Source organism: Panthera pardus, unplaced genomic scaffold (assembly GCF_024362965.1).
Source record: "Panthera pardus isolate Hobbes unplaced genomic scaffold, ASM2436296v1 HiC_scaffold_17, whole genome shotgun sequence".
Taxonomy (NCBI): domain Eukaryota; kingdom Metazoa; phylum Chordata; class Mammalia; order Carnivora; family Felidae; genus Panthera; species Panthera pardus.
The window spans coordinates 55,413,224-55,439,554 of record NW_026526732.1 but is presented as its reverse complement, the minus strand read 5'-3'; the positions used below and the strand labels follow the sequence as shown (position 1 = coordinate 55,439,554).

Genomic DNA, 26,331 nt, shown 5'->3' with positions numbered 1-26,331 from the left:
GGTGCATGCTGTCAGGGGGGAAAAAAAAAGCAACTTCACATGTAATATTTATGGAAGTCATGTTTCACTTTTCCTGTCTTACATCCCTTTTCCATGCCTAAAACACAATTAAACAATTATTCTCTGAAAGTCCTATGTGGTCTGGGCAACAAAAGTGGGTATTTAGCCATGTCAGGGTGTAGCTGCTGTTGCAAAGCTGCCAAAATTCTTCGGTCCCTTCTGAGGTACAGAGGCTGCAGGACAAGGCTGCTCAGGTTTCTTGGTCACCCTGACATGCTGATGCATCAGCTGAGTAGCACTGGCTCACTGCTACTACTAGCTAAACAAGCCCCAAATCCAGAATGCAGCCGGTAGCAAGTGAAAACCTGCTAGGTGACACAAAGGAATGGGGGCCCTTCGGAGGCCCATTGTTAGAGATTGTCAATAAGGCTCAGGAATTGGGATGATGTGGCAATTTCATTCAAAATAGGAGAGATAAGAAGTTTCCCAAACAAAAATTAATTAAAGGAGTTTGTGACCACTAAACCAGCCCTGCAAGAAATTTTAAGGGGGACTCTCTGAGGGGAGAAAAGATGAAAACAAACAAACAAACAAACAAAGACCAAAAGCAACAAAGACTAGAAAGGACCAAAGAACACCACCAGAAACTCCAAGTCTACAAGCAACATCATGGCAATAAATTCATATCTTTCAGTACTCACTCTAAATGTCAATAGACTAAATGTTCTAATCAAAAGACACAGGGTAACAGAATGGATAAGAAAACAAGATCCATCTATATGCTGTTTACAAGAGACCCACTTTAGACCTAAAGACACCTTCGGATTGAAAGTAAGAGTATGGAGAACCATCTATCATGCTAATGGTCAACAAAAGACAGACGGAGTAGCCATACTTACAGTCTTTATTTTAAAGTCTAGATTGTCTGATGTATCAAGAGATGCAAAAAGGCATTACATCATAATTAAGGGGTCTATCCACCAAGAAGACCTAACAATTGTAAACATGTATGTGCCAAATGTGGCAACACCCAAATATATAAATCAATTAATCACAAACATAAAGAAACTCATTGATAATAACACCATAAAAGTAGGGGACTTCAACACCCCACTCACAACAATGGACAGATCATCTAATCAAAAAATCAACAAGGAAACAATGGCTTTGAATGACACACTGGACCAGATGGACTTAACAGATATATTCAGGACATTTCATCCTAAAGCATCAGAATATACATTCTTCTCCAGTGCACATGGAACATTCTCCAGAATAGACCACATACTGGAACACAAACCAGCCCTCAACAAGTACAAAAAGACTGAGATCATACCGTGCATATTTTCAGACCACAATGCTATGAAACTCGAAATCAAAACACAAGAAAAAGTTTGGAAAGGTAACAAATACTTGGAGACTAAAGAACATCCTACTAAAGAATGAATGGGCTAACCAAGAAGTTACAGAGGAAATTAAAGTTCATGGAAGCCAATGAAAATAATAACACCACAACCAAAAACCTCTGGGATGCAGCAAAGGTGGTCATAAGAGGAAAGTATATAGCAATCCAAGCCTTCCTAAAGAAGGAAGAAAGGTCTCAGATACACAACCTAACCTTACACCTTAAGGAGCTGGAAAAAGAACAGCAAATAAAACCCCAAACCAGCAGAAAACAGGAAATAATAAAGATTAGGGCAGAAATTAATGCTATCGAAACCAAAAAACAAAACAGATCAATGAAACCAGAAACTGGTTCTTTGAAAGAATTAACAAAATTGACAAACCACTAGCCAGTTTGATCAAAAAGAAAAAGGAAAGGACCCAAATAAATAAGATCAAGAATGAAAGAGGAGAGATCACAACCAACACAGCAGAAATAAAAACATTAAGAATATTGTGAGCAATTATACGCCAATAAAATGGGCAATCTGGAAGAAATGGACAAATTCCTAGAAACATATACACTACCAAAACTGAAACAGGAAGAAATAGAAAATTTGAACAGACCCATAACCCGTAAAGAAATCAAATCAGTAATAAAAAATCTCCCAAAAAATAAGAGTCCAGGGCCAGATGGCTTTCCAAGGGAATTCTACCAAACATTTAAAAGTTAGCACCTATTCTCTTGAAGGTGTTCCAAAAAATCGAAATGGAAGGAAAACTTCCAACTCTTTCTATGAGGCCAGCATTACCTTGGATCCAAAACCAAACAGAGACCCCACTAAAAAGGAGAACTATAGACCAATTTCCCCGATGAACATGGATGCAAAAATCCTCAACAAGATATTAGCCAACTGGCTCCAACAATACATTAAAAAAATTATTCACCACGACCAAGTGGGACTTATACCTGGGGTGCAGGGCTGGCTCAATATCCACAAAACAATCAATGTGATTCATCACATCAATAAAAGAAAGGACAAGAACCATATGACCCTCTCAATAGATGCAGAGAAAGCATTTGACACAATACAGCATCCTTTCTCGATAAAAACCCTCAAGAAAGTAGGGATAGAAGGATCATAACTCGAGATCATAAAAGCTATATATGAAAGACCCAACACTAAGATCATCCTCAGTGGGGAAAAACTGAGAGCTTTCTCCCTAAGGTCAAGATATGACAGGGATGTCCACTCTTGCCACTATTATTCAACATAGTATTGCAAGCCTTAGCCTCTGCAATCAGACAACACAAAGAAATAAAAGGCATCCAAATTGGCCAGGAGGAGGTCAAACTTTCACTCTTCGCAGATGACATGGTACTCTATATGGAAAAACCAATGAGCTAAAAATCAATGTACAGAAATCGATTGCATTCCTATACACCAACTATGAAGCAACAGAAAGAGAAATCAAGGAATCGATCCCATTTACAGTTGCACCAAAAATGATAAAATACCTAGGAATAAATCTAACCAAAGAGGTGAAACATCTATACACGGAAAACTACAGAAAGCTTATGAAAGAAATTGAAGACACACAAAAGAAAAAATGGAAAAAAAGACTCCACGCTCCCGGATAGGAAGAACAAATATTGTTAAAATGTCAATACTACCCAAAAGCAATCTACATATTCAATGCAATTCCTATCAAAATAACACCAGCATTCTTCACAGAGCTAGAAGAAACAATCCTACAATTTGTATGGAACCAGAAAAGACCCCTAATAGCCAAAGCAATCTTGAAAAAGAAAACCAAAGCAGGAGGCATCACAATCCCGGACTTCAAGCTGTATTACAAAGCTGTAATCAAGACAATATGGTACTGGCACAAAAACAGACACTCAGATCAATGGAACAGAATAGAGAACCCAGAAATGGGCCCACAGATGTATGGCCAACTAAGCTTTGACAAAGCAGGAAAGAATATCCAATGGAAAAAAGACGGGTCTTTTCAGCAAATGGTGTTGGGAAAACTGGACAGCCACATGCAGAAAAATGAACCTGGGCCACTTTCTTACACCACACACAAAATAAACTCAAAATGGATGAAAGACCTAAATGTAAGACAGGAAGCCATCAAAATCCTTGAGGAGAAAGCAGGCAAAAACCTCTTTGGCCTTGGCCACAGCAACTTCTTACTCAACACATCTCCAGAGGCAAGGGAAACAAAAGCAAAAATGAACTATTGGGACCTTATCAAGATAAAAAGCTTCTGCACAGTGAAGGAAACAATCAGCAAAACTAAAAGGCAACGACAGAATGGGAGAAGAAATTTGCAAATGACATATCAGATAAAGGGCTAGTATCTAAAATCTATAAAGAACTTATCAAACTCAACACCCAAAAAACAAATAATCCAGTGAAGAAATGGGCAAAAGACATTAATAGACACTTCTACAAGGAAGACATCCAGGTGGCTGACACATGAAAAAATGCTCAACATCACTCATTATCAGGGAAATGATGCATCTCAGAACCACAATGAGATACCACCTCACACCTGTCAGACTGGCTAACATTAACAACTCAGGCAACAACAGATGTTGGCGAGGATGCAGAGAAAGGATCCCTTTTGCATCCCAATAGGCATTTATCCAAGGGATACAGGTATGCTGTTTCAAAGGAACACATGCACCCCAATATTCATACCATCACTATCAACAATAGCCAAAGCATGGAAAGAGCACAAATGTCCATCAATGGATGAATAAAGAAGATGTGGTATATACAATGGAGTATTACTCAGCAATCAAAAAGAATGAAATCTTGCCATTTGCAACTGCATGGATGGAACTAGAGGGTATTATGCTAAGCGAAATTAGTCAGAGAAAGACAAAATCATACGGCTTCACTCATATGAGGACTTTAAGAGACAAAACAGATGAACATAGGGAAGGGAAACAAAAATAATATAAAAACAGGGAGGGGGACAAAACAGAAGAGACTCTTAAATATGGAGAACGAACAGTTACTGGAGGGGTTATGGGAGGGGGGATGGGCTAAATGGGTAAGGGGCATTAAGGAATCTACCCCTGAAATATTGTTGCACTAGATGCTAACTAATTTGGATGTAAATTAAAAAAATAAAAAATAAATTAAAAAAAAAAAAAGAATTGGGATGATGGGGAAAATCCTAATCTGTCATCAGTTTCAGTGACTTTAATCCCATCTAAGGAAATCAAGCTTTGTTGGGATGATTCTGTTGGCTATATATATTTTTGCATTTATTTAGCCATTTACAGGATTTATGATTTTATGTCCAATAAAAGTGGCTATCTCCAGAAAAACAGCCTGCCTTCATCTTTCAAAATAGACAGGTCCTTGCATTCTTGTCAAGGGAAACAAGTGCTTCCTACAGTTTATAATCTAGTACTCATTATTTTATTTCCCCAAGCTACCATTTCAGCAATCTTCTGCAACAACAATCACACATTCCCCGCCCCCTGCCCCCTACAAAAAAAAAAAAAAAAAAAAAAAAAAAAAAAAAAAAAAAAAAGGATTCATGAGCAGGAAACATGGTAACTTACAAATAATATTACCTGGTTAAGTTATACAAAACTAAGGTGTCTCAAGAATACTATATACAAGTAAAATGTGTCACAACATTACATTATTAAATAGCAGCCAAGAAAGTCCCGATCTAACCAACCTACTGAAATCAAAACATACACAATACAAATTGTGCGTGTGCATTCAAAGAAATGAAAAGTTAACAGGTTGAAATGAAGACAAAATGTACAAAGTACTCAAGGTTAGAACACCACTAATTTTAGTGTACAACCTTAAGTTAAAATGAAAATATAAAATGACACAAAAATAATGACTGAATGACAACTACATATGTGAAGCACTAAAACAGGTAGTAGTTGACACAGAACATGAGATCTACCTTCAAAGGATTTATAATCAAAGGGGATGGCAAAACATACTGATCATTGGGTATAAACCTTCCACTTAAAGGCATAGCCTATAAAAACTATTATCTTTATACCCTATGTAAATGAATAAGGGGAAACACTATTTCCAACTAGTAGCAACTCTTCAGAACAAACAAAAAGAATACAGATGTGGATTTCATGGGACAATCATAGTAAAGACATTTCAATTCTCCCGTAACAGAGTTTCTAGCTACAAACACTTTTTGAATCTAAGTATTTCCTCAAACCCCCTGCCCACAAAGAAATGTGTAATAGCTATTCCTCACATTGTCTAGATTGGTACTGTCCGATAGAAATACAATGCAAGTCACATTAATTCAAAATTTCCTAGTAGGCACTAAAAATGAACAAATAAAATTGATTTTCATATTTTACTTAATATAGTCAAAATATTATCAGGTCAATATGTAATCAATATAAAATTGTTGAGACATCTTTTTTTAAAAATTTTTAATGTTTATTTTTGAGAGAAAAAGAGAAAGAGAGAGAGAGAGAGAGAGAGAGAGAGCACGCGCTCAAGGGGGGAGAGGGGAGGAGCAGAGAGAATCGCAGAGGCAGGCTCCAGGCTGTGAACTGTCAGCACAGAGCCTGATGCAGGGCTTGACCTCACAAACTGGGAGAGCGTGACCTGAGCTGAACTTGGAGGCTTAACCGACTGAGCCACGCAGGCACCCCAACATTCTTTTTTTTCTAAGTCTTTGATACCAGTGTGCGTTTTACACTAACTGCACATCTGAATTCAGATTAGCCACACCTCAGCTGCTCACCACCCGCCTGTGACTAGTGGTTACTATACTGGACAGCACAGGTCTAAATATATTCATTGAGTTAAAAATATCAACTTTAAAAATTGGAGTCAAAAGATCTAAAGACCAAGAGGGCACCAGGCTGGCTCAGTCAGTAGAGCATGTGACCCTTGACCTCAGAGTTGTGAGTTTGAATCTCATGTTGGGTGTGGAGATTACTTAAAAATAAAATCTTTAAAAAACAACAAAAAAACCTAGACTGTGAAAGTGTGCTTTATTTCCCGAATCCAGCAGTTTTCACACCCCCAAGATCTGTGGAGTCTAAGTCCTTTCCTTTCAACTACCTGCAGGAGGCTGGATTTTCTTCACTAACTTCAAATGATGTTGCAACAGATTGAATACAGCCGTTCATATGAAAATCCACCTGTCTTATTAAACCAGAAGGCACAGAGATAAGCAAACGTGTTAAACAATGCTATCCTTCTTACTCAATTTTTTTCCTTATTTTGGAAACTAGTTATTTTTCATTGTAAACACTTTGAAGTAGACCCTACACTCTGTCAACCACCACCTTTTCCAATGCTTCACATATGGACTCGTCTCTCATTTTATGTCATTTTATATTTCTGCCCTGATTTAAATTTTGTAATGTCAACACAAAAGTTCACTGCATTTTTAAATGAAAATTTAAAATTTTCTCTAATTTCTAATAAGGTAAATACTGACAGCTATAACTCACATAAACAAAAGCCCATTTTAATTATTAATAGGCTAAAGAGATCTCAAGACCAAAAAGCTTGAGAATGGCCATCCTAATCTATCACACAGCTCCTGGAAAATAGGAGGAAGAAATGAAAAGATGTCAGTCTCAACACTTTCATATTTCTCTATAAATTCCACAAAATGATTCATTCTATCATTAATGCTGACTTTGTAATTGGTTTCTATGAACCAAGAAATTGAACTAATCACGCACAGTTCCCATACAGTAACTGTTATGAGGCAATCTATGTTGCACACAAGGCCTTCAAAACACAGACTCACGGTTAAAATAAACTGCATATGGCAGCTTATTTAGAACATGGAGGTTAACTAATCATCTCAAGAGATTTTTATGTTTTCAGAAGACATGGAGGAGTTCCCGCAAGCAATATTTTTGTCATTATTTTCCAAAAGTTAAATTCACAAAGGGTAATCAATCTTTTTGGCACTATAATAATTGCAAAGCGTACATAATTTTAAGGAATATAGTGCTTTCCAAACTTTGGCAATATGCCTCAGCTGAAATTAAGATGGTAACATTCCCATTTAGGATGAAGCATACAGGAAAGGGTATTTTAAAGGGCGAGAGCAAAAATCCAACAGCAGAAATGAAGTACTGTGTCCAAATCCTGGCAACCTGTTCTGTTTTGTCCACTGGACCAATAAAGACAGACAAGAATAGTGAGAGAGCAGAGAATTATTATAAAAATGCAAATTTTGAACTGATGTGAAAACGTAATCATACCTCCAAAACCCACAGTGGCCCTCAGAATACACAAAGTTCCCCGGATGATATACCAAAAAGTTAGCTGTGGACCCCAAATTAGCTCAAATCCCAATCCTCACTGTAAAGAGGCATGGAAAAATTTCAAACATATATTTGCTTATATTTTGTAGAAGACTGAAGTATACCATGAACACTGCAAGTTCAAAAACCTGAGAGATAATATGTGCTGAGATACTGTCAAAAACCCAAATAATTCCTTTGTATTAACCAAAGAGCTGTAGTCAAATAACATCTTTTAAAACTGACCCCTGATGAAATTCTGAAGAAAAAAGAAAGAAAGAAAGAAAGAAAGAAAGAAAGAAAGAAAGAAAGAAAAAGGGAAGGTGGAATGTCTTCCGAAAACTTACTTCTCATATTAACATCTATAGGATTTACACTCGCGGCGTGAACTTTGATAATAACTTCATTTGGATAGTGTATGACAGGTATCATCATGTTCTGAGTAAATCGAAGCACCTCGTTCTTTCCGTATTTATCTATCACCCAAGCGGGCATGACGGTGCTCCTTGGAGAGGTAGTACTAATCTTTTTAACTGAAGGCTTTTGTACAGCATGGCTTCTCCAGAAGCAAACCGCAGTACATGCATTTCTTCTAAGTACACAGGTTTTCAGCAGAAGTTCCATCGTAAACAGTGGTTGTATTGTGGGCCCTAAGTAAAATGCATTTAAATTGGCTCAAACTCTAACCCCTAAATTAGGTCAATATCTGCCAAACACACTGGCTGATTTCAAAGTTGAGAATTCAAAATAGAAGTCAGCCTGCCTAATGGAGCAACTGAAGGAAGAATATGGAATTATTCTGCTCTTCCCATTTGAAAATCTCCAATTAGCGTTCCAGTCAGTATTCTGTCATTCTCTTCCCTCCTTACACCTTCTCCCCTTTGAAAAACAAATACAAAACCCCTAGAAGCCAGCCCTGTCCCGGAAGCCCCCGGCAGGACAAGCAAACCCCGCTCAATTACCACACGCTACCAAGAACCTGAGACTCCCCGACTCCCTCCGCGACCCTAGCCCCGAGTGTCCTTACGACCCTCTCTCCTTCGCAGCAGGAGTTGCTTTGCGGCGCCAACCAATCACGTGCAAAGATAATTTCCCCGGGCTGCAATTCGACCAATCTAAGTACTCGATGTTGAAACGGTCAGTGACGGCCAAAGATGGCTGAGCCCATGTAATACGGGCGCGGGTGTTGACCTTTTTTATTCCTCCTTGTCACCTTGTCCCTGTGGTGGCAGGCTGGGCACGAGGACCATGCTGGGCCGGACCCTCCAAGAAGTGAGTGGAACTGGCTGTTGAGGGCCCAGGGAGGTCAAAAAGATTCGCGGAATCCGTGGACAAGGAGCCCCGGGGTCTGACCACGCATCTTGGTCAGCCTCGGCCGTCTCCTTTCCTGGAACTGGGTGGGGGCTTCCGACCTTTGGGCCATTCAGCTGTACTCTCTATACCCGTTCTGGAGTTACGACCTCAGCAGGGGAGGCTTACGCAGCACGGAACGGTGCGGTGGAAGTGTACCCTGGCTTCTTTCAACTAGACGTTTGCTAAAAGCTTGGGTCAGGCCCCTAGTGGATGGGCTTTGCTGGTCCACTTTAGTCCCTCTTCGGTTCCCTACACTCATCTAATGCAGTTATCGCTTAAGAAGCCCGTGAAATCTGTACTTTGCAAAATACAAACGAGTAATTTTTAGTCCCCCCCCCCCCCCCGTCCCCACTTCCTTGATAGATTCTTTAGGCTTCAACTATCAGTAAGATAGCAATGATTCTCTCACCCGTGTCTTCCATTTCCTGGAGCTCAGTTTTATACTCTAGGCTATGTTTGTAAATGCCTTCTGGACATCTCTTCAAAATGCCCCATAACAACCTCAACTTACTTTAAGGAAAGTTGACTTCATCATTGTAATAGGACCACTTCTTCTCAACCTCCACCTTAAAAAACAAATCAAAACCTGATTTCTGAATTCTTAATATTCTCTTTTTAATGGCACAGCTGTTATCCCAGTTGCCCTTAACATTCTTCCTCATCTGTCATATCCAATAAATCACTAAGCCCTGTTAATTCTATTTTGAATTTACCTCTGGAATCTGTTTTCTTTGCTTCCTCTCTGCTAAGACTTCAGATCTCCTTGCTTTCTGGCCCAGTATCTCTCAAACTTGGGAACTGTCTGCAGGCCCACTCATATAAGAATCCTGTCAGGCTCTTGTTAGAACCACAGCTGTGTCCCACTTTGGGAGCTCTGTGATTTGCGGCCCAGAGTATATGGTTTAACCAGGGCTCCAGGTGAATCTGCTAATAAGTAGGGATTTAGGACCTACCCTGCCTTCCATTTTCCTGTTGTATTTTCACCTGGGAAATCTTTTTATCTGTCCATGTGGTAGCCTTTTAGAAAGCTGTAAATTACAATAACAAAAATGACAGGCATTAAATAATAAATAGCCCTTACCCAAAGTGCATTAGTGTTTTACCATCTTATATTACACGTGGTCTCTACTATATATTTCTGTACAGAGGCGCCTTCGTGGCTTAATCAGTTAAGCATCTGACTTTGGCTCAGGTCGTGATCCTGCAGCTTATGAGTTCAAGCCTCGCATAGGGCTTCCACTCTCAGGGCAGAGCCTGCTTTGGATCCTTTGTCTCCCTCTCTCTGCCCCTCCCCCCCTCTCAAAAATAAATAAACATTTAAAAATTTAAAAAAATAAAATTATAAAAACAAAACATTATTTGGTAGTTATTTTCCCACCCCCAAAAGTATCTTCTGTCCACTCCATGTTTTTTCTACATCATTGTACTGATGTCCCAAATTCTACCAATTAGAAATTAATTAATTTAGTACACATTCTCTTTTAAATATGTAAAGACGCCTGGGAGGGTCGAATGATTTATTCACCCATTGTTGTGAATTACAATAGTTCAATAAAATTTCTCTCCCTCACATAGTTGCTATAATCAATTGAAGAAAGGGAAAATTTGCTGGGGAGGAAATTCGGGGGAGGAGCTGGGAACTATAATAGAGTTTTGAGGCAATGTTGGGGACCTACGTAAGGCTTAGAGTAACAGGAGCCCTGAGAGGAGGCACTCAAAGGAGGTAACATGACAAACAGGAGATAAAACTATTTGTAAGTTTTATGCAGGTACATTCAGGAAAGAGGAGTCTCACTTTTACCTTCCCCCTTTGTGGCATGATCCCACTGTTTCTAGGAGCCAGACACCAGGCTAATAATACTAATCCTAAAGTTATTAATTATATATTCAAGAGGCTTCTTGGGGGTCTGCCTAAGAACCCTTAATTGTTCTATGGGAAAACAGATTCCAAATTTTAAACAACTCAGTTATTCTTTCAATTAACATTTAGTGAACACCTCTGTGTTCCAGTCGTTGGGGATTAGCATTGAAGGCAAACAGAAGTTCCTGCACTCATGAAGCCTGCATTTTTATGGGGAAACAGGCATTAAATAAGTTTCTATTTTTTTAAGTAAATAATATAATTTCAGTAATATGAAGAAAGATTAAGCAGGCTACAGCGTGAGAAGTAGTAGGGGTGGGGGTGGAGCCAGATGGCTTGGAGTGGTTAGGAAAGGTTTCTCTGACTGCCTGGGTATATTTTAAAGAGACCTGAAGGATATGAAGGGTGAGCCCTGGGAGGGTCTGGAGGAATAGTACTCCAGCCAGATGGAACAGTAAGTGCAAAGAGTCTGCAGCAAGAGCAAGCTTGACATGTTCAGGAATTGCAAGAAGGCCAGTGTGCCTGGAGAGATGTGAATGAAGAGGAGAATAGTGGGAGATGAGGTTAGAGAGATAAGTAGGAACCAGATCATGGACAACTTCTTAGGCCATGGTAAGGAAAAGCTCCTAAAGGCTATTCCTAAAGATATGGTCTACAAGAAAGCAAGTGAGGAAGCAGAAAGACCAGTTAGAAGGCTGTTGCATTGGCAAGAGATAATGGCAGCACAGATGAGGTGGCTGTAGAGGTAATGTGAAACGGGTGTTTTTCTTTAAGTTAGTTGCTGATGGATTGGATACAGAGTTTGAGGGAAAGAGAAGAATGAAGGAGGATGCTTAAAGTTTTGGCCTGGGCAGTTGGGAAGATGTTAACAGCAAGATCGGAAAGACTTGGCGCCTGGATGGCTCAGTCAGTTAAGCGTCCAACTTCGGCTCAGGTCATGATTTTGCGGTTGATGAGTTTGACCCCTGTGTCAGGCTCTGTGCTGACAGCTCAGAGTCTGGAACCTGCTTCAGATTCTGTCTCCCTCTCTTTTTGCCCCTCCTCCCCTCATGCTCTGTCTCCCTCTCAAAAATAAATAAACATTAAAAAAAAAATGGGAAAGGTTTTTTCCCACTTTTTTTTTGAGGTATAGTTGACATATCACGTTATATTTGTTGCAGGTGTACAACATAATTTGGTATTTGTATACACTGCAAATTGATCACAATAAGTCTAGTTTTTCCCTGTCATCATATAAAGTTACATAATATGCAGTACAATATTGTTGACTATAGTCACCATGCTGTACATTATATCCCTATGACATTTATTTTATGACTGGAAGTTTACCTCTTGACCCTTTTCTCCCATTTTGCCCATCCCCTAACCCCTCCCTCCTGGCATCCATCAGTCTCTTCTCTGCATCTACAAGTTTTGTTTTTTAGATTCCACATATAAGTGAAGTCATACGGTATTTGTCTTTCTCTGTTGTCACAAATGGCAAGATTTTGTTCTTTTTATCTTACCATTTGTGACAATAGAAAGACAAATACCGTAGGATTTCACTTAGGTGTGGAATATATATAATGGACTATTAGGTAACCATATATTAGGTATATATTAAATGAAGTGTGTGTGTATATATATATATATATATATACACATATATATATACACACACACATATATGCGTGTGTGTGTGTATATACACATACACACACACCACATCTCCTTTATCCATTCATCCATCAATGGATACCTTGGTTGCTTCCATATTTTGGCTATTGTGCATAATGTTCAATGAACATAAGGGTGCATATATCTTTTCAAATTAGTGTTTTCGTTTCTTTGGATAAATACCCAGAAGTGGAATTGCTGGATCATATGGTACTTCTGTTTTTAGTTTTTTGAGGACCCCCATACAGAAAAGACTCTTAGGAAGCATATTTAGAAGGAGAAAGTTATCAAGACTTCTGGGCATGTTAATTTGGAGATGCCTGCTGGATATGCAAGTGGAGATGTTGGTTAAGCAGGCGGATATAGGAGCTTTGGAGATCAGGAAAGCAGCTAGGTATGACGATATAAATTGGCCAGAGTATAGAAGATAATTAAAGTATGTAGACAGGTAAGAACACCCAGGGAGCTGAGCACAAAAGTAGAAGAAGGCCTAAAACTTTCCAACATTTAGAGGTCAGCAATAGGAAGCAGAGCCAGCAAAAGAGATGTGAAAGAATGGTAGGTAAGGCAAGAGGGAAACCAAGTCTTGGTGTCCTGAAACAAGTGAAAAAGCTTCAAGAAGAGAGTGCTCTCTTAAGTTGAATGCTGCTGAGAAATACTGTATACGATTAGGACTGAGCAGTGACTGCTGGATTTAGGAATGTGGAGGTTGCTAGTGATCTTGATACAATTTCTTGGAACATTGGAGACAAAAACATGAATGGAATATATTAAGGGGTACCAGTCAACTGGACACTCCGGCCTCAAGGACTCCCCTATACCTTCAGCATTTATGAAGACAATTATTTTTGAAAGACAGTTCTTTTTCTAAGTGAACTTCTGATGCTGTCTGTAAAGTTAGTAGCATAGTGGTACAGAGTGTGGGCTTTGGAAACAACAGCAGGCCTTGGTTGAATCCCCGCTCTACTTTCCAGCTTTGTGACCTCAGGCAGGAACTTTAGTTTTTTATCTGTAAAATGGAGGCAATAATATCAGCCCCTCAGAGTGGATATAAAGATTAAATGAAATATAAATCATTGGTGGGTGGGAGGATGTGGGAAATAGGTGATGCTCTTGCTGTGATGAGCACCCGCTGATGTATGCAATTGTTGAGTCATTATATTTTACACCTGAACTAATATAACGCTGTGTTAACTATACTGGAATTAAAATTAACTTAAAACTGGGGCACCTGGGTGGCTCAGTCAGTTAAGCATCTGACTTCAGCTCCAGTCATGATCCCACAGTTTGTGAGTTTGAGCCCCGCGTCAGGCTCTGTGCTGATAGCTCAGAGCCTGGAGCCTGCTTCAGAATCTGTTTCTCCCTCTCTCCCTGCCCCTCCCCTGCTCGCGTGCTGTCTCTCTCTCTTTCTCTTTCTCAAAAAATAAACATTAAAAAATTAAAATTTAAAAAGTAAATATTTTTTAATGTTTATTTATTTGAGACAGAAAAAGGGGCAAGCATGACCGAGGGAGGGGCAGAGAGAGAGAGAGAGAGAGAGAGAGAGAGAGAATCCCGAGCAGAATCTCCACACTCATAGTGTTCAGTCTCCCAAACCATGAGGTCATGACCTGAGCTGAAATTGAGTTGGATGTTTAACTGACTGAGCCTCCCAGGTGCCCCTAAAAGAATAAACCTTAAAAAAAAAAAAAAAGAAAGAAATATAAAGCATCTATAAAGCATCTAGGATGATGCCTAGCGCTAAGTGCTATTGTTAACATTAATTTTGTTACAGTGACAAATTTGCTAAATTATATGTATTTAGAATTCTCTCTCCCCCTAGTTTCTAAGAAGAGTGACTCTTGAAGATCTCTTATTTTTTCTAAGAAGGTGTATTGGTTTTTTTTGTTTTTTTTTTTTAATGTTTTTTTATTTATTTTTGAGACAGAGAGAGACAGAGCACGAATGAGGGAGGGGCAGAGAGAGAGGGAGACACAGAATCGAAGCAGGCTCCAGGCTCTGAGCCATCAGCCCAGAGCCTGACGCGGGGCTTGAACTCACGGACCGCGAGATCGTGACCTGAGCTGAAGTTGGACGCTTAACCGACTGAGCCACCCAGGTGCCCCGAAGGTGTATTGTTTTTTATTGCTGCCTAACAAATTAGTATAAACTTTTTGGGTTAAAATAATCTTATCATCTCACAGTTTTGTGGGTCAAGAGTCCAGGAATGGAGTAGCTGGGTTCTCTGCTCACAAGAGTCTCACAAGGCTGAAATCAAGGGGTGGGCCAGGACTGTGGTTTCATCTGAAGCTCAGGGTCCTCCTTCAACCTCATTGGTTGTTGGCAGACTCGATTTCTTTGCAGCTGTAGGACTGAGGTCCCCGTTTTTTGGCTGACCGTGTGGATGGTTGGGCGAATGAGCTGGGCGGACAGGAGTTGGAGGATAACTAGAATTGAGGGTTTGGAGGTTATACATATCTTGGTAATGACGTCGTCTGGGACGAGTTGATGACTGAGCGAGGTGAAGGAACAGTTTGCCAGAAATGAGGTTGAACTGAGAGGCCGGGTTTCAGTGTACATTACTTGAAGCCTGAAGTCAACAAGAATAACAACAGGAGCCACTGTAAAGTAGACTAAAGGGAGCTAAGTGCTAAAATCTTTGATGAATGAAAAGGGGTACCAGGCAGACAGTAGGTTCACACCCCAGGAAGAGTGATATAAACTCCTCCAAGTCCTGTACTTCAGATGAGCTGGGATTTTTGAGTGAAGAGGGAAGAGGAAGGCATTGAAGAATGAGGAGGATACTTGCCTGCACACTCTCCCCTCCCCCTCTGGACTCTGGTCCACGGTAGGTAGAAGCTAAAACAGTCATCTCTTGGGGCACCTGGGTGGCTCAGTGGGTTGAGCATCTGACTTCAGCTCACATCATGAGCCAGCAGTCCATGAGTTCGAGCCCCACGTTGGGCTGTGTCCTGACAGCTCGGGAGCCTGGAGCCTGCTTCGGATTCTGTGTCTCCCTCTCTCTCTGCCCCTCCCCTGCTCGCGATCTATCAAAAATAAACATTAAAAAAAAATTTTTTTAAGAAAAAAATTAATAAAACAGTCATCTCTTGAGAAATCTGCAGGAGAAGCAGTGGCCTCAAGGAAACACCTATTTTCTATCAGAGAAAAGAAGTGCCAGGGAAAACAAATTTGGTTTTTTTAACAAAAACTTTTATGGTCGATTTTATCTCATATTCAGATATGACACCTTCAGTTTTGTCCCAGGGAAGCTGCACTGTTTATATTTTCACACTCCTTATGTTATGCTCAGGTCATTCTAGTTAATTAGCATCTTTGTTTTCATTTCTCTTCTCCAATTCTCTTTTTCATTTTCTCAAATCTGGATTTCCTAAAAATGGTCCTAATGAAGATCAGCAGCATTTCAAATGAGTGCTCCTAGACAATCTCATTTCTTGCCCTTGTAACCACAACCGAAACGGGTTTCTCTTGTATTCTTGTACCAGTTGGCAAGTCACAGAGCATTTGAGGATAGTAGGCATTAGGAGACTTGAGGGGAGGCAAAGAAGGAAAGACAGTGAGACAATTTTTGTCATTCTTACAATTTGGCCCACCTGCCCCTGCCCCTCCCTGAGTCACTGCCTCAGCCACCTGTCGGCAGTGCTTTCCTCCTCTTGTGCATCTGCCTTAGGGGTCCTCTCAGTGGCCTGTTCCCACTGCGTTTCTAATCTTAAGCTCAGCCCTAAGAATACCACTGCTTTGATGATTTATTCAACAGATGAGAGCAGATGATTTGCAGATTTTCCCCTCAAATGCAAACTCCTGTTGCTTGATGGATGTAGGACACCTGAAAATACAGTCAACTTGGAAGACAAACTAAGCTTGCAGTCATGTAGAGAGAGATGGTGAAGGAGCTTGTATTATGAAGTTACTTCCCTATACTACTATGTGGCTTTGGACAAATCACTAACCTCTCTGAGCTTCAGTCTTCATTTGTGAAATGAGGTTAATACATAACTTATGTGGTTGTTATAGGTTTAAGTGAAGTAATAATGCATGTAAAGCACCTATGTCTGGCTCTTGGTTAATAGTAAATATTACTCCTTTGCCCATCTTCCTTCTCTCTGAGCTCCCATCCCAACTCTTTTCATATAATCTCCAAAGCTGCGGTGTCTTCTTTGACTTATGATTCATTCCTTTTATCTAATTAGTAAGTACTTCCTACTTCCTACAGGAAGTATTAAATAGTCATCACTTCAGGCTTTACTGTAAACATCTACGTTCTGCTCATTTGTAATGCAGTTTATTTTAACACTTCTTTTACTAGCCTTCCTAATGCACCCCAGCCAGGATTTCAGAGAAGTTTCCTCTCAGTTTGCTTTTGAACCCATATTTTATAAACGTTCTCTCCATTTGTAGTAGCTCTGACTTGAATTCTACAATAGTTATAAAGATCTTACCTAGAGCCATAAGCCCCTGCAGGGCCTTGTCCAGTCAGTTTCTTTCTTTCTTTTTTTTCACTCTGGGTTGTGTGTGTTGCAGCTAAACTACTCTCTGCACGATCTACCCTAACCCATGCTCCACCCATCCCAGGCCTCCACTGCTACTAGACAGGATGGCTTACCTAAACCACTGCTCTTGTTGGTACAGATCTGACTTGGAAACAGCCCTCCACTAGGGCAATGAACGTCGTGTCCCCCAACCCGTACCCAAGCTAACCAATGTGTTACCCTCATTCAGTACACCACCTAGGTATAGCGTTCTCTTGGTTTTGAATCCAAGCTTCACTTCAAAATTGTATACTTCCCCATTCTATCTGCCTACTCAGTATAATACTTGAAACTTCTGCAGGCTCGGTAAAGGGTTTTTGAATTGTATACATTATAGGTTTCTGCAGCGCTGAAACAAGGCCAAATTACTCCAGTAGAGCTCTGTCAAAAATGTCTCTCCCTTATCAAGAAGACCAAGTTTCTAAATGCTTACATTACTATATCAGAAGAGGTGGCCTTAAAGCAAGCTGAAGAATCAGAGAAAAGATACAAGAAAGGTAAATTACTGTGAATTATACTTAATTGGTATATCCCTAGAGAAACAATTTAATTGGATGTAGCAGTCTCCATTTGGCAAGCGAGGCTTTTAACATAAAACATACCCTTATTTAAAGAACTCGCCATGAGGTATAATAAAAATAAGGCTAATGGATATGTGATGCTTTATAATGCCCAACTGGAATAGTTTCTAACATAAACTTGATTTATGAAGAAGTATCTTTACCAAAAACTAATAGTTACCATAATAACTAGTATTAATGTGTCTTTATATCCTGAACTCGATGTATAGCTCCTGTTCTTTTGGCTTTTTGATGCAGGTCACTCCCTCGGGGCTTTAGATGGAATTCCTGTTGCAGTAAAAGACAACTTTAGCACATCAGGCATTGAGACAACATGTGCATCGAACATGCTGAAAGGTAAAGTTTAATTGACCAGAGCATTAGTAGTTTTATAAAACTAGTTTTTCAGTTTAAATAAAAGGTAAGATACTAAAGCACCAAGGTATTCTGAGACCAGTTATATTTGCAAAAGAAATACTTATGCTGGTGTATTTTTACTATCGGCTCTTTCAGAATGCACAACTATTCCTTAGAGGTAGGCCAGCTTATTGGATGTATCCTACTTAGGAAATTTTAGAAATCCCACTTAGGAAGACTCAATAACTGACCACCAAATACACACTAAGTGACCTCTGACTCCCACTCATTGATAATATGGGAATAAGGGCCTGTCATTACCCCTCTCTGTGAGGATTAGCACCTATTGTCTAGTTGTTTTGTGTTTCCTGAGTCTTCCATCTTTTATGTCACTATACTTATCTGCATATAGTGATGCTTAATTTTGTTCTTTACAGTTTAGTAGGTCAAAAGGAAACATGTTTATCAAGATCTGGGGATCCTAGAAAGAAAAAGAACTAGAAAAAGCTTATTCACAGTGCTATACCCTAAAAGAAAGTCTCTGGGGAATATGCCACAGGTTCCTCTAAGAGCTATATTATTGTTAATTGTTCTGGAAAACACACTAGATGAAATTTAAATGAGAATAGAGATCTATGTGTGACTGGAAATAGATGAAAATTACTGTGTGATGTAGCATTTCAAGTACAATGAGCAAAATAATGATGTGCTGTTAGTTTCAGATGAATTGGGTACATCTCTATTATTCAGTATTTAGTAGTACGAACTGTTATAGTCTATGTTTTTAGACGATAAAAATAGTGAATATGCCGACTGTCTTTGGAAAATGTAGAAATTAGCAGTAGAAAAATTAAAATTAACCTCGGGAAGAAAGTACCACCTACAACTCAAATTAGAAATAATTAACACATGTCAATATGGACAGCTTAGTTGCAATTTAAAATCTTGTTTCTTGCATGTGATTTACATGTTCATGTTTTTTTCTCCTACAACAAAAATAACTGATTTTTTTCAGGTTATGTACCACCTTATAATGCTACAGTAGTTCAGAGGTTGTTGGATCAGGGAGCTGTCCTGATGGGAAAAACTAATTTAGATGAGTTTGCAATGGGGTAAGTAAAATTGAAATTTTCTTCTCTTGTATTTCTTTCATCTTTGTCTCGGTTTACTTTCATATCACATTATCTTGATACTATAGCTTTATAGTAAACCTTGAAATTAGGTAATAAGAGTCCTTTAACTTTTTCAAAATCATTTTACATATGCTAGGTGCTTTGCATTTCCATATAAGTTTTAGAATCAGTTTGCTGATTTCTGTAAAGCTTAATTGGATTTTGATCATGATTGTGTTGAATTTCCAGGTCAGATGGGGAGAATTGACATCTTAATATGTGTCTTCTGATCCTTGAACACTTTATTTCTATCCCTTTATTAGATTTTTAATTTTTCTCAGCAGTGTTTTTATGATTTTCTGCATATAAATCTTGTACATAATGTGTTTGTTTCATTCCCAAGTATTTCATTTTTTTAATGCTATAGAAAAATGGTATTTTTTCCATTTCTAATTGTTTATTGTTAGTATATAGAAATATAATTGATTTCTCTGTATTGAGCTTGTATCCCACTGCCTTGCTAAGTTCTCTTATTAGTTCTAGTTGATCTTTGTAGATTCTTTGGTATATTTTATGTGGATGATCATGTCATCTGCAAATACAGACAGTTTTATTTCTTCTTATTTCTCTTTCTTTTTTGTGTTGGTTAAGACTTCAGTACAATACTGAGTAGAAGTGATAAGAGCAGATATCCTTTCTTTGTTCCTGATTTTGGAGTGAAAACATTCAGTGTTTCACCAAAGCATTGTTTCATAGACGCAGAGTCTTTGACTCTCTTATTTATGGTGTTATCTCTTGGCACTCAGTAAATATATATTGAATGAATTAATCCATGGGAGTAAACTTGAACATAGGTCATTAGGACATTGCCTTGAACAGCTGATCAAAATGAACATCGTCAGTGAGAGTAAGTGGACATCATTGTACCTCTAGATGTGATTCCCTGAGAAGAACACACCATCACCTATGCAGTATTCCAGCTGAGAATGTTAAACCTGAAACTAATCACAGGGAATCAGAAGATAAGTCTGAAATGAGAAACATTCTATAAAAATATGAATATCATAAAAGACAAAGAAATGCTGTGAAAATATTCCAGATTAAAAGAGCCTAAAGAAAGTAAAACCTAAACCTTATAGAAGAAAATGCAGGAGAAAAATCTTTGTGACCATGAGTTAGGCAAAAATTTCTTAGATGGGACACATAAGTACAATCCATAAAATAAAAAACTGATAGACTGTACTTCTCTAAAATTAGGAACTTCTATACTTTGAAACACACTGTTAACACATGAAAAAATAAGCCACAGCCTGGGAGAAAATATTTGCAAAACATATATCTGAGAAAGAACTGGTATCCAGTGTAAACAGAAGCTTTCCCAACTCAAAAATCAGAAAACAACCCAATTTAAAAGGGGGGGGGGGGGGGTAAAAATATGTAAGCAGACATTTCATCAAACCAGATATATAGTTGGCAATAAACACATGAAAACAATACTGAACATGGTTAGTCATTAAGGAAATGCAAATTAAAACCACAAGAAGATACATACATCTTTTAGAATGGTTTAAAAATGACAATATCAAGTGCTGACGAGGATGCAGCGCAATTGGGTTTCTCATGCAATCCTGGTAGGAAATGCAAAATGGTATAGCCATTTTGGAAAATAGTCTGGCAGTTTCTCCTAAAGTTAAACAGCATAGGATCCAACAATCTCAGTCCTGCTATTTAGTCAAGAGATGAAGAGGTATATTGACATGAAAGCAATGGCCAGGGTCTTTCAGTACAATATTTATTGTGGCTTTATTCATCATTGCCAAAAACTAGAAATAACTCCATGCCCATTGGCTAGCAAATGATTTAAAAAGTACAAAAAGAGGCTAATGAGACAATGATACCTAAATGCAGTACCTGATGTTAGACTCCATCCCTTACTAGGAGGGGGAAATGCAGCAGAGGACATTACTGGATCAGCTGACCAAACTGGATTACATACAGTACGTTAGATAAAAAGCACTGTGTGGATGTTAAATTTACTGAGATTGGCTACTGTGACCGCATAAGGGAACACCCCTAGTGTTAGGAAATGCATACTGAATACATAACTAAAATATTTAGGAGTAAAGGGCCATGATATATATAATTTACCCTTATGTGGTTTGTGGGGGAAAAAATGATTTGTACATGTTACATACAACGTGTGTCAATCACACAAATCAAATTGGGTGGCTTTTTAACAATAAGTGAAGCTGGGTAAAGGGTATAAAGTTATTTTCATATAATTTCTATTTTTGCAGTTTGCCTGTAAGATTGAAATTATTTCAAAACTTTTTAAATAAGTTATTAATTTTCAACTATGCTTGTCTTAACACGTCTGGTTATAGAGGGAATCCTTCAGAGGACTTCCTGTTTAACTCTTTGAATGTTTGTGACCTTCTTCACCTGGAACACCTGGATTTACAAGGGAAATCATCATAAGCTGAATTGGATAATCAACTGGGATAAAAATCTTCTTAACAGACTAGTTTTCTCTCTCCCACACGCTCTTACTTCCCATCGTCCACCTCCTCAACCATCTAATTAATGAAAGCTACATCTGAGCAGGCTTCTTGCCTTTTCCAATTCAAGTTCCAGTGGATTATACAGTGTTAGAAGTAAATAATATGATCAGGAGGTGAAATCTTCATATAAAGAACCAAAGTTTCATTAAGATATCTTGCTTCACTTCATCTCAGATCTGGAAGCACAGATGGTGTATTTGGCCCAGTTAAAAACCCCTGGAGTTACTCGAAACAATATAGAGAAAAGAGGAAGCAGAAGTCCCATGGTGAGAATGAGGATTCGAATTGGCTTATAACTGGAGGAAGCTCGGGTGGGAGTGCGGCGGCAGTATCAGCCTTCACGTGTTTCGCGTAAGATGCTTTTTTCTGTCTGTATTGTAGAGCCCATCAAAACACAGTCATAAACCATACTTACAGTCCAACAACAGAGTAGTTCATACCGTGCCGTTTTCATTTCTTTTTAGTGACTTATTTATGCTCGACTTATTTATGATCGATATATCAACATTATGTCTCATAAATGCGTTCAACTGTACAGTATACTTAACATGTATTTTATACATATAACTTGAATTTTAGGTATTTAAACTCTTCCTCTATGGGGCGCCTGGGTGGCTCAGTCAGTTAAGCGGCCAACTTCGGCTCAGGTCATGATCTCACGGTCTGTGAGTTCTAGCCCTGCATCGGGCTCTGTGCTGACAGCTCAGAGCCTGGAGCCTGCTTCAGATTCTGTGTCTCCCTCTCTCTGACCCTCCCCTGTTCATGCTCTGTCTCTCCCTGTCTCAAAAATAAATAAATGTTAAAAAAAATAAACTCTTCCTCTATAGTATCTGGTTCTCTTAAAAACATGCTTTTATGGATCTTGCAGAATAAACCAGTTAGTGTAATTAAATTTCACTTCTAAAATAATTTATTTGGGTGTCTGCTCACTGATTGTACAAATATTTAGGGACTAATATACTGTGGCTTTGGCTGAGTGGTGCTGAGCTGTTAATTATGGTTTATCCTTCAGCTAAATCTGGCTTTTGTTTAAAAAAGGGGGGGGGTGGGGGAAATACTCCTAATATGTATCAATAGGATATTTAAAATAGTGTTTTCATAAATCTACCACTAAAAATGTGCATCACTGAGTAAAGTTTTTTTCAAGTTTGTTAGGAGCTGATTTGTTCAACTGTCATAGTTTGTATTTGGGAAGAAACCACCCATCATGCTCTATGTTTTAAGTCTCATTTGTAAAGCATTTTTTAACCACCTAAAGAAGACTAAATAGATTTCACTGTTATTTATCTGTTTCAGTATAAAATGGAATGTGTTTCTTTAGTAGTACTATGTGTATTTTATTTCTCCTTAATTATCCACTGAAATGAAGCTCTTTCACAGACATTGCAACCAGTAAATTATTTATATTTTTTTAGAGCTATGGAGATTTAGAGTCTTCAGGGTTTTTTTGTTTTGTTTTGTTTTTAGTTTCTCTGAAATCTTATTTACAAGTAAAACCATTTCATTTTATCTCTGTGGAATTTTAGAGCACTGCATTAATATTAATGAGAGTTCTGACAAGTTAGGACTGGAAGATTAGGTGCTTTTTTTTTCTATCTTCATCACCCTACTTAATGTTCATCTTTCTGAATGTGCTCTGAGAAGATGGCATTTTGACACATAATTCCTATGGTAATGTAGGTTTTACTTTTACACCGCCGTCAGTGAATCCTAATAAGAAAACGTGTCCTTTTAGAAATTGTTAAAGCAACAGCCTGATTTTGTAGCTCATATGGACTTGTTAAGAAAGACAATCTCATCTGCATTTTCTGTAGAGCTCAAGGGCCTAGTAGTCTTGTGCAGCTCAAAGCTTTTTTCTGGGTATATTCAGCAGAAGCACAAACCCAAAGTAACTCCAGACCGAATGGGTCCCAAACTATCAAGTGTTCTGCTTTGTTTTTCCCCCTTTTGATTTGCTTCTTTTATAATAGTTTTAAAAACAGGAAAGTTCTTGGTGTATTACACAGCCACTAAAAGGAATAAGCTAGAGTGTCATGGAAAGATATCAAAGATACACTGTTAAGTGCAAAACAAGTTGCAGAATAGTATATATAGTATGACCTTTCTGTTAAAAGCAGTCATTACATATGTATACATGTTATGTGCATGGAAGTGTCTGGATGACTATATCAAAATTGATAACAGGATTATTATGGAGGCAGTGATTATAAGAGAAATTTCACTTTATATACAATATACTTATATAATACTTAATTTTTGTAGTTGGCGCATACACTTTTCTAATCAGAAAAACCTTTTTTCCCCTGAAATAAAGTTTTAAAAAATGTTTAATTAGGGTAAAACATACATAACCTAAAATTTATCATCCTGGGGCACCTGATGGCTCAGTCAGTTAAACATCCGACTTTAGCTCAGGTCATGATTTCGCAGTTCGTGGGTTCGAGCCCCACATCGGGCTCTGTGCTGATAGCTCAGAGCCTAGAGCCTGCTTCAGATTCTGTGTCTCCCTCTCTCTGTGCCCCTCCCTTACTCACACTCTGTCTCTCTCTCAAAAATAAATAAACATTAAAAAAATTTTTTTATAAATTAAAAAAAAATAAAATTTACCATCTTAACCTTTTTTTAAGTAGGCTCCATACCCAGCGTGGAGCCTAATGCAGGGCTTGAACTCATGACCCTGAGATTAAGACCTGAGCTGAGATCAAGAGTCAGTTGCTTAACAGACTGAGCCGTCCAGGCACTCCTCCTAGCCCCCATCTTAACCATTTTTAAGTGTACAGTTTAGCATTAAATACATTCAGGTTATTGTGCAGCCAGTCTCCAGACCTTGTTTAATTTGCAGAACTGAACCTTAGTACCCATTAAACAACAGCTTCCCATGTGCCCGTCCTCCCAGCCCCTGGCAATCACTGTTTTACTTTCTGTCTCTATGAACTTGAAGACTCTAGGTACCTGATGTAAGTCAAATTATTCAGTATTTGCACTTTCATAACTGATCTGTTTCACTTAGCATAATGTTCTCAAGATTAGTTTTTGCTTTTGTTTTTCATAAGAAAAACATGTACTCTGGAGGTAACTGGGCAAAGAAATGGACCCTTCATAGTTCAGTAATGCAAATACAAATATGAAAAATTATTAAAAAATGCACATTAACAAAGCTTTTTGGTTTTCCAAATTAACTACATTTTAAGAACTTCTGGTACTCAGTGATGATGATGAAACATGAGACCGAATCTGATTCACTGCAGTTGGGAATATAAATTGGCAGAAGCCCTCTGACAAGTCATTTGACGATATAGATTAAAAACTTAGAATAACAGGCCCTATGGCTCATTAACTCTACTTCTTGGAAGCCAGCCTAAAACATATTCAGACGTATAGGCAAAGATTTATGTTTAAAGGTGTTTATTACGAAGTAATTTATTATGCAGTTATTATCGTAATTGGCAACAACATAAATGTTTAAATTAAAGTACATTTCTATCTATGATTCTAAATGAGGTAGCGGAAGGTTCTGTATATGAATTTCTGGAAGTGGTGTGTTTAGTTTGTGAAAACATACTGGATAACTGCCATGAAAGGAAAGTAAAAGATATGTATATATATTTATAGGAGAATGGGCTTTAAAATCCTGGGAATCGCCAATTGATAGGATAGAACATTATATATATCTTAACTTGTCAGTAATTTTAGTGATGTAGCAAAAGGCTCCTGATAAGCAAAAAAGAGATGGCAACTTGTAATTACAGAATGACCTGAACTATGAAAGAAAAATGCATTTTTAAAAAGTCTTGAAGTTAATATGCCAAAATGTTAACAGTGTTTGCCTCAGGTGGTAGAATATTTTGTTTCTTCTTCATATTTTTCTACGTTTTAGAAATTCTCTGAGACAGTCGTGTCTTACTTTTGTGTAACCAGGGGCAAGTAAAGTTGAAAAGTATACACTTAAAAACAGATTCCAGATATAATTAGAGATACATCATTTTTCTAAAGAAAATTCCATTTAAATTCCAGGGCTTTAGGATCAGATACAGGAGGATCGACCAGAAATCCAGCTGCCCACTGTGGGATTGTTGGTTTCAAACCAAGCTATGGCTTAGTTTCTCGTCATGGTCTCATTCCCCTGGTGAATTCCATGGATGTGCCTGGAATCTTAACCAGATGTGTGGATGATGCAGCAACTGTGTTGGGTATTTATATGATTCCATAGAATTTCAAAACATTATAAATTTCACTGTAAAAACAATATGTCTATCATTCCTAAGTATTTTTCCTCACAGGTGTGCTGGCTGGGCATGACCCCAAAGATTCTACCACAATACAAGATCCTGGTAAACCATTTATGCTTTCCAGCTTGACAGATGTGAGCAAACTATGTATTGGAATTCCGAAGGTATCTCTTCCCTTTCATTAGTTCACAGAAATCCTGTCAGGTCAAATACAAAGCCCAGGCCTAGGCAACAGACTGGTTGGGGTTGAATCCTGCTTATGCCACTTTTGTTAGCTATGTAACCTGAGCACGTGACTTAATCTAAGTTCAATTTCCTGATCTACAAAATGGGGATAATGTTTTTGATCTCAGAGAATAGTAAGGTTTCAATTTGGTAACATCGTTGGGATATAATATACAGCATGGTGACTATAGTTAGTAATACCATACTGCT

General features: G+C 38.4%; 2 protein-coding genes across 5 annotated transcripts in view; one reads left to right on the top strand and one right to left on the bottom strand.

Moving 5' to 3' along the window:
* Positions 1 to 26,331, bottom strand: part of RTN4IP1 (reticulon 4 interacting protein 1) — a 150,352-nt gene that overhangs the window by 39,707 nt on the left and 84,314 nt on the right. The window contains exon 1 of one of the 2 annotated variants that reach the window (XM_019443003.2): positions 8,026 to 8,702. The exons of the other annotated variant lie outside the window; for it this stretch is intronic. Coding sequence (XP_019298548.1) covers positions 8,026 to 8,302 — 277 coding nt within the window. The 5' untranslated portion in view covers positions 8,303 to 8,702. Of the gene's footprint in view, positions 1 to 8,025; positions 8,703 to 26,331 lie in introns of those variants that run through there. 2 annotated transcript variants of the gene reach the window in all.
* Positions 8,815 to 26,331, top strand: part of QRSL1 (glutaminyl-tRNA amidotransferase subunit QRSL1) — a 31,552-nt gene continuing 14,035 nt past the window's right edge. The window contains exons 1-7 of one of the 3 annotated variants that reach the window (XM_019443000.2): positions 8,815 to 8,950; positions 17,415 to 17,574; positions 17,896 to 17,994; positions 19,010 to 19,106; positions 21,842 to 22,018; positions 25,682 to 25,857; positions 25,948 to 26,060. In XM_019443000.2, the coding sequence (XP_019298545.2) occupies positions 8,927 to 8,950; positions 17,415 to 17,574; positions 17,896 to 17,994; positions 19,010 to 19,106; positions 21,842 to 22,018; positions 25,682 to 25,857; positions 25,948 to 26,060 (846 nt within the window). In that variant the 5' untranslated portion in view covers positions 8,815 to 8,926. The remainder of the gene's footprint in view (positions 8,951 to 17,414; positions 17,575 to 17,895; positions 17,995 to 19,009; positions 19,107 to 21,841; positions 22,019 to 25,681; positions 25,858 to 25,947; positions 26,061 to 26,331) is intronic. The other 2 variants (XM_019443001.2, XM_053904610.1) reach the window with 2 other exon arrangements.